Source organism: Barbatula barbatula, assembly GCF_947034865.1.
Source record: "Barbatula barbatula genome assembly, chromosome: 1".
NCBI lineage: Eukaryota > Metazoa > Chordata > Actinopteri > Cypriniformes > Nemacheilidae > Barbatula > Barbatula barbatula.
The window spans coordinates 33,832,127-33,839,198 of NC_136766.1; the positions used below are offsets into that span (position 1 = coordinate 33,832,127).

Consider the following 7,072-nt stretch of genomic DNA (forward strand, 5'->3'; position numbering starts at 1 on the left):
TTTGCAGTGTTGCTGTGCCAGTAAGGAGAACTGGTATTTTCTAAAAAAATAAAAGTACAGTTTTACTAAAATTGGAGACCAACAGGAAAATATTAAGTAGTAATTCAATCTAAAGTTATTTACTGGCAAACTACACGTTTTACAGTGTACATATGGTAAAAATATATTTTAGGCCAACTTTGGAAAATTTATGTTTTTTCTCTTTAGTATTATTTCAGCTTATTCTCCCTGTCCGGTCCTGAGAGAGAGGCCATGGATCTATATATTCGCGATGCTCTTCAGGCGGGACCTCCTCCTACCCTGCGGGTGCTGTTTTCTTCTTCGTTCAAAAGAAGGATGGCTCCCTTCGCCCCTGTATTGATTATCGAGGGTTGAATGACATTACCGTGAAGAACAGGTACCCCCCTTATGTCTTCAGCCTTCGAACTATTGCAGGGAGCCAAGGTCTTCACCAAGTTAGACCTCCGCAACGCCTATGACCTTGTCCGTATTCAAGAGGGAGATGAATGGAAGACTGCGTTTAATACACCTACGGGACACTGAGTATTTGGTGCTTCCTTTCAGTCTCACCAACGCTCCAGCCGTCTTTCAGGGCCTAGTCAATAGCGTTCTGGGTGACATAAATCAGTTTGTTTTTGTGTATCTGGACGGTATATTAATCTTTTCCCCCTCTCCCCAGGTACACACCCAGCATGTTAGACGGGTTCTCCAACACCTGTTCGAGAATCGACTCTTTGTCAAAGCGGAGACGTGCAATTCCATGCCGAGTCTGTTACATTTCTTGGCCACTTAATATCCAATACGGGTATCAAGGCTGATCCCGCCAAGACGGAAGCTGTCGCCAAGTGGCCAACTTCTGACTCTCGTAAGGAACTGCAGCATTTCTTGGGTTTCGCCAACTTCTACCGGCGTTTCATCAGAAACTTTGGCCAGGTTGCTGCTGCATCCCTTACGGGGTTGACCTCCACCAGGACTCCTTTCAGGTGGAACGAGCATGCTTAGGTTGCCTTTGATAAATTAAAGTCCCGCTTTATCTCTGCTCCTGTTTTGTCTATTCCAGATCCTGCCCAACAGTTTATCGTCGAGGTTGACGCCTCTGATGTCGGTGTAGGCGCAATTCTGTCTCAGCGTTCAGCCCAGGATGGGGAGGTTCATCCTTCCGCCTATCTCTCCCATCGACTCAGCCGGGCAGAGTGCACCTACGACATCGGCAACAGGGAGCTGCTGGCGGTCAAATTGGCTCTGGAGGAGTGGTGCCACTGGTTGGAGGGAGCAGCGCAGCCCTTCCTGGTCTGAACGGACCACAAGAGCCAGGAGGTTAAGTGCTTGACAGGCCCGTCGGGCGCTTTTTTTTTGGTCGTCTTGACTTCACCCTCTCGTCCCGGCCCGGATCTAAGAACATCAAACCCGATGCTCTTTCCCGCTTATTCACTGGCTCGAGGGATAGACTGTCAGGGATAGACATCCTTCCCACAGGAGTGGTGGTCGGAGCTATCACTTGGGAGATCGAGCAGCAGGTTAAGGAGGCCGGCCGAGGGGTGCAAGTGCCCAGCGGGTAACGAGGTGAGCCTCCTCCCAGACCGCCTGGGGGGGGGGGGCTAATGTCAGTACCTTGGTGAGCACGTGTCTGTGTTGTCTTTGTGGTTTGTTTAGTTATGTGTGTAGATGCCAGTCAGCTGCGCTCATCGCTCCCTCGTTACCATCAATGATTTTACCTGGTGTCCTTTAATCTTCACCCTTATTTAATCACTACCACTCCTCACTCCCGTTGTGCTCTCGTCAACTCTAGTTGGTTATGCACCATATGCTACTGCAGTCATTTATCAGTATTCCAGTCTAGCAAAGTCTTGTACAGTAACTTAGTCTTGTCTTGTCTTGTACAGTAACTTAGTCTTGTCTTGTTGTTTGGATTCCCTTTTCGTGGAACACTTCTTACTTTAGGATTATTTGCCCTTCCAGTTGTCTCACCCCCTTATCTAGAGGAGTCTGCACCTCTTATGCTTCAACATAGTCGACCGTGCCGCCTCTACTCCTGCTGGGACCAGGAAGCCACACCATCTGCCAAACAGTGGGATACCTCTATCTCTGTCTGTGGATACTCGTCTCCTCACCACCACCGAGCCTGTCTTCATCCAGTCACTGGTGCTGCCGTACACTGGGTTTCCCAGTTGGCCCTGCAGCCAGAACCGAAGACATTGACTCCAGGCGGACATCTGCCACAGGATCCCACATTGACTTTCTGTCCACCTACCTCAAATAAATTATTATTTTCACCCGCTATTGAATCCGAGTGTTTCTACCCTGACAAAAGGTTTCTGGGTTAAAAAATCATCTGCCTTTGAAGACACAACTTTTTTATTCAGTTGTAATAAACTTTGACTTTTTACTTACTTATTATTAAGCAACGTTAAGCATTAAACACAGCTGGAAATAATAATATTTGTTAAATAAAATACTGGGAGGATCACAAAGATCAATATTTGTATCACTGTCAGACAGGCTACTGATTGACATGACACAAAAAACAATATTTGTATCATTATCTGACATATTATATTAAATGTTATTCTGTCACCAATCACGTGGCTGTGTTAACAATGCTTCAGAGTTGTTCTGACAATGGGATGCACATGTAAAAAAGAAAATTTGTATTTTTGTTATATGCCTTCATAATATAAGCAGATATGTTTTTACTACATTGGAAAAAAAAATATTTAAAGCATTTTAACATGGGTTTAACATAGAATCATTGTGTTGTTTTGATCAGTTTGGCTTAAAATAAATTAAAAGTCGCTTAAAGACTCAATTCTAAGATAAAGTTTCATTTCAACTGTTAATATTACTGTGATTCAATTCTTTGACATGGCCTTTTTCCCTCAATATTACAATTTTATTATTAGTCAGGTCAGGTCCGAGTCGATCTTCCAGAGTCAGGTCAGGTCCGAGTCGATCTTCCAGAGTCAGGTCAGGTCTGAGTTGATCTTCCAGAGTCAGGTCAGGTCAGGTCCGAGTCGATCTTCCAGAGTCAGGTCAGGTCCGAGTCGATCTTCCAGAGTCAGGTCAGGTCCGAGTCGATCTTCCAGAGTCAGGTCAGGTCCTATCACAGCCTGCACAGCCTGCTCTGCCCGGTTCCGCCTCCGCCCCACCTGCCTCCTGGACAGTTTTAGCAGCGTCTGGAATCTGCTCCTTAAAGGGGGGGCTATGTAACGGTCACCAGCTGGAGTGCCCTTGAGAACTACCAGAGGGCACTCCACATCAGACTTTTCACTCACTCACAAACTACATTTCCTATAACTCACTACCCGGACTCATCAGCACTGATTGCACACACACCTGCATATCATTCACATACACACATATACACCACTTCCACACACCCATTCATTGCGAAGTGTTGTTTTGTTTTTACTGCATTTCTGAGCATTTCCCTGGTTCCTTCTTTTGATTTTTGGATTTCTTGCCTGGTTCCCTGATTACTCTTTTACCTCTGGTCCCTGCCTGTTTCGTTTGTTTTGTTTGTTTCTTTGTTTGGACTGCCTGTCTGTGTATGACACTTACCTGTTATTTGGATTACGCCTTTGGATTGCCCTCTAATAAAGCTGCACTTGGATCTCACCTTCAAGTCTCAGAGCTGTTCATGACAACATCATAGACTAAAGATTTCCTTCTGTAATCCCCGACGGTTACAGTCAAAACTATTCAACGATCTCCTCTAGTGCGGATGATTGTTATTTTGGCTCCGTATCGTCATGGAAGGCCTATAGGTCTTTTATTTTATTAACAACATTTATGGAGTTCACATGTGTTCTGGATATTTAGGCTGCTTTATTGTAACAAAGATAAAACCCTAAAGCAAAAACAGTCACATCATTGAACATCTTTAGTTTCGTTGTTTTTTTGTGCGGAATTTGCAGAATTTTTTTTCTTGTCATACTGTATATTAATAATAATTTAGTTGATCATCTCAAAATGAGACCTCAAGAAGCGGCTTGGTATAAATATTAACAACTCTTATTGGCTGATTTTCCTTCATTATTCAATCATTCGTTTTTAAACGCATTAAAAAGTGTAATGACATATTGTAAATGTATTCAAAGTGTTAAATATTCCAAAATGTTTTACATTTATCAATTAAAAATGTTTACATGAAAGTCAAGACTGTAGACCTTTGACTGATAGTGTATTGTATGTCTGCTCAAACGAACTAAATTCAGACACCTTGTCCCAACGTTCTTTTCTATCTCTGTTCGCAGCCCTTTTGTCTCAATGTGCATCTTCTAAAGGTATTGTCACGGTAGCATCACGATGATGTGCCATTGGAACTAATTCCAATGGACAAATTTCATTGATACAGCAGTCTTTAAAAAGGGAAATATTAGGCTTATTATTAGGTTATTAGGTCCTGTGTGTTTTCATATGTGTCTCCAATTGATCACGGCTGATAGCGCTATGGGAACATTCTTATGGTCAGAAGAGCGGAAGCAACAGGATCTTATAGCGTGAGTTTGGTAGGCAGTTGAATAAATTCAATTCAATTAAATTTTATTTTCAATTTTATAAACCGATCTTGATCTATATCGTTAAAGCTTAGAAAATTGTATTGCATTAAAAATAAAAAAATTCTTATAATAAAAATATGTCTTATAATAAATATAAATCTGTTGTAAAACAGGGAATTCAGCAGGATTCGAAAACAGCAGCTTGGAATCGATCCTTGCGATTCTCAAACCAGGAATTGGAATCGGCTCCAAAGAAATCTGAATCGAACAGCCCTAATAATCAGAGACAATTGTAGAAATATATTCAGTTGTAGTTTATATTTGTGTCACAAAATTAATCATATGATGTAGACAATTCAATTTGTAATTTTTTCAGATTTTGAGAGATAATTTTGAAAGGCGATATTGTCCACGGATATTTCAAATTTCACAAAACTTTTGATTCTATGTATGAAATTGAGGGTGAAGTTCAAGTGCACATCAGTGTGACAGACTGTATTGGGTAAAATTCAGGAATCCACTTGTAAGCTTTCATTTCTTTCTGCGTGAGGTCCCTTGCAAAACATGAACTTTCACTGCATCAAAACCTTTGCAACTTTTGAAGCATTATAGTTCATCAACAGTTAAAAATGATACTGTGATAAACTAATGCTGAAATGTTGATGTAGTACTTTGAAGCAGAAATACTATATTGGGATTGATTTCATTGGTGGTCATTACTGAAAAACCAAGTCAAGTCAACTTTATTTATATAGCGCTTACAGTTTTCATTGTTACAAAGCAGAAGTACGTGAAACATATTGACTATAAACAAAACATTAAAGTTAAACAAGATAAAACAATAAAAACACACACACCCACATGCATAGAATAACAAATACTCGTATTAATTGGTTACACGATTCTGCCACCATACTTGATGTTTTTGTGTTATTTTTTTTGTATAGTTTTGCATTTTATTGTTAAACTGAAGTACAATTATTGTTTTTGTTATCAGCAACAATGGTACTATATTTATATGATTTTAATGTTATTAAATGATTAAATTGTTTGACTTTAATATAAATACAATACATGTGAGCAAAAATTTCCCTTTTACTAGAAAAGTTTAGTTATATTTACTAAAAAATAAGGATCAGACCTACACAAAAATAACACTTTCAATTTTCTTATATAATAAGAATTACTTAAGATTTACATAACTTTCTTATTACATAAAGGTCAAAACCCAGTAGATTTTACTTTTTAGTTTCAGGAGTAACATTTACTTTACAAAATTGCAAATTGACAATGATCAGTGGGGCTGAATTTTTACCTTCATCATTAAGATATGGACTGAAGTATGGAAAGAGTTTCTCAGTGAAAGTTTGTCCAGTGAAAGAGTAGATATGAGATCTGTTCTCCACATCATAAAAACAGACCAGACCCTCCTCATAATCCACAAACACCCCCACCTTCTGTGGACTCTTTCTCAGAGACAGAGAGACAGAGGGATCAGCACATGCTGTATAATTCTTCCCATCTCTCAGAATCAAAGTCCAGAATCCATTCTGAGGAGTCAATGTGATCCCTCCCTTCCTGTCAATAGATTCTCTGGCCACTCCTAAAGTCCATTCAGTTTTTCCCTTCACCTGAACCTCAAAATAAAATATCCCTGAAGAGAATCCCTCTTTACCCAGAACACAAGCACACGGATCAAATCTCTCTGGATTATCTGGGAGTTCATGTCTGATGTCTCCATCGCTCACTTGTTTTCCATCTTCAGACAGGATCAGATTTGGATGAGCTGTATCAGGATCCAGAGTCACATCCACTGAGAGAGATCAGAGAATATGAATCAATATAAAGATGTTGATGTGTTTATAATAGTAGAGGTGAGTATGTGTGTGTAAAGTATTATTGAGAACAGTGAAGATCAAACATTGTACCTGAAAACTGCTGCATCCTCCTCAACACTGTCAACACTAATAACAATAAACATCATCAAGAGATTATATAAGAAACATAAAACCATCGATGGGTAAGAAGATTCTATGAACTTATTTTCACCAACCAGTTTGAGTTAGTTTGTCTTGTAGAGTCTCCTGCAGTTGAGTCAGAGCTCTCCTCAGAGTCTCCACACTCACATCAGTCTTCATACTGATCTCAGACCAGTTCTTGGTGTGTGGAGGTCTATACAGGGATGATTCAACCTACAGCAGGAGAGAGATTAAATCACTCAGCACGAGAGAGAGAGAGAGAGAGAGAGAGAGAGAGAGAGAGAGAGAGAGAGAGAGAGAGAGAGAGAGAGAGAGAGAGAGAGAGAGAGACAGAGAGAGACAGAGAGAGACAGAGAGAGAGACAGACACAAAGAGAGAGAGAGAGAGAGACAGAGAGAGAGAGAGAGAGAGAGAGAGAGACTTTTGACTTTTAAAACCTTTTTTTAATAATCAAAAATCACATTTAACTCAAATCAAATCAAAACAAGATGATAAAAAAATTAAATAAAAATAAAAAATCACCAATTAAAACGTAACTCTCCAGTCTCATCTCTTACCACGAGAGCATCTTCCACACTCCACCTCACATCAAAA

The 7,072-nt window shown here is 40.1% G+C and overlaps 1 protein-coding gene across 4 annotated transcripts in view; it reads right to left on the minus strand.

Moving 5' to 3' along the window:
- Positions 1–5,199: 5,199 nt before the first annotated feature.
- Positions 5,200–7,072, minus strand: part of LOC306894206 (E3 ubiquitin-protein ligase TRIM39-like) — a 9,082-nt gene continuing 7,209 nt past the window's right edge. For 2 of the 4 annotated variants that reach the window (XM_079456552.1, XM_079456553.1), the window contains exons 6-8: positions 6,553–6,691; positions 6,428–6,463; positions 5,200–6,312 (exon numbers count right to left, since the gene is read on the minus strand). In XM_079456552.1, coding sequence (XP_079312678.1) covers positions 5,738–6,312; positions 6,428–6,463; positions 6,553–6,691 — 750 coding nt within the window. In that variant the 3' untranslated portion in view covers positions 5,200–5,737. The remainder of the gene's footprint in view (positions 6,313–6,427; positions 6,464–6,552; positions 6,692–7,072) is intronic. The other 2 variants (XM_079456554.1, XM_079456555.1) reach the window with 1 other exon arrangement.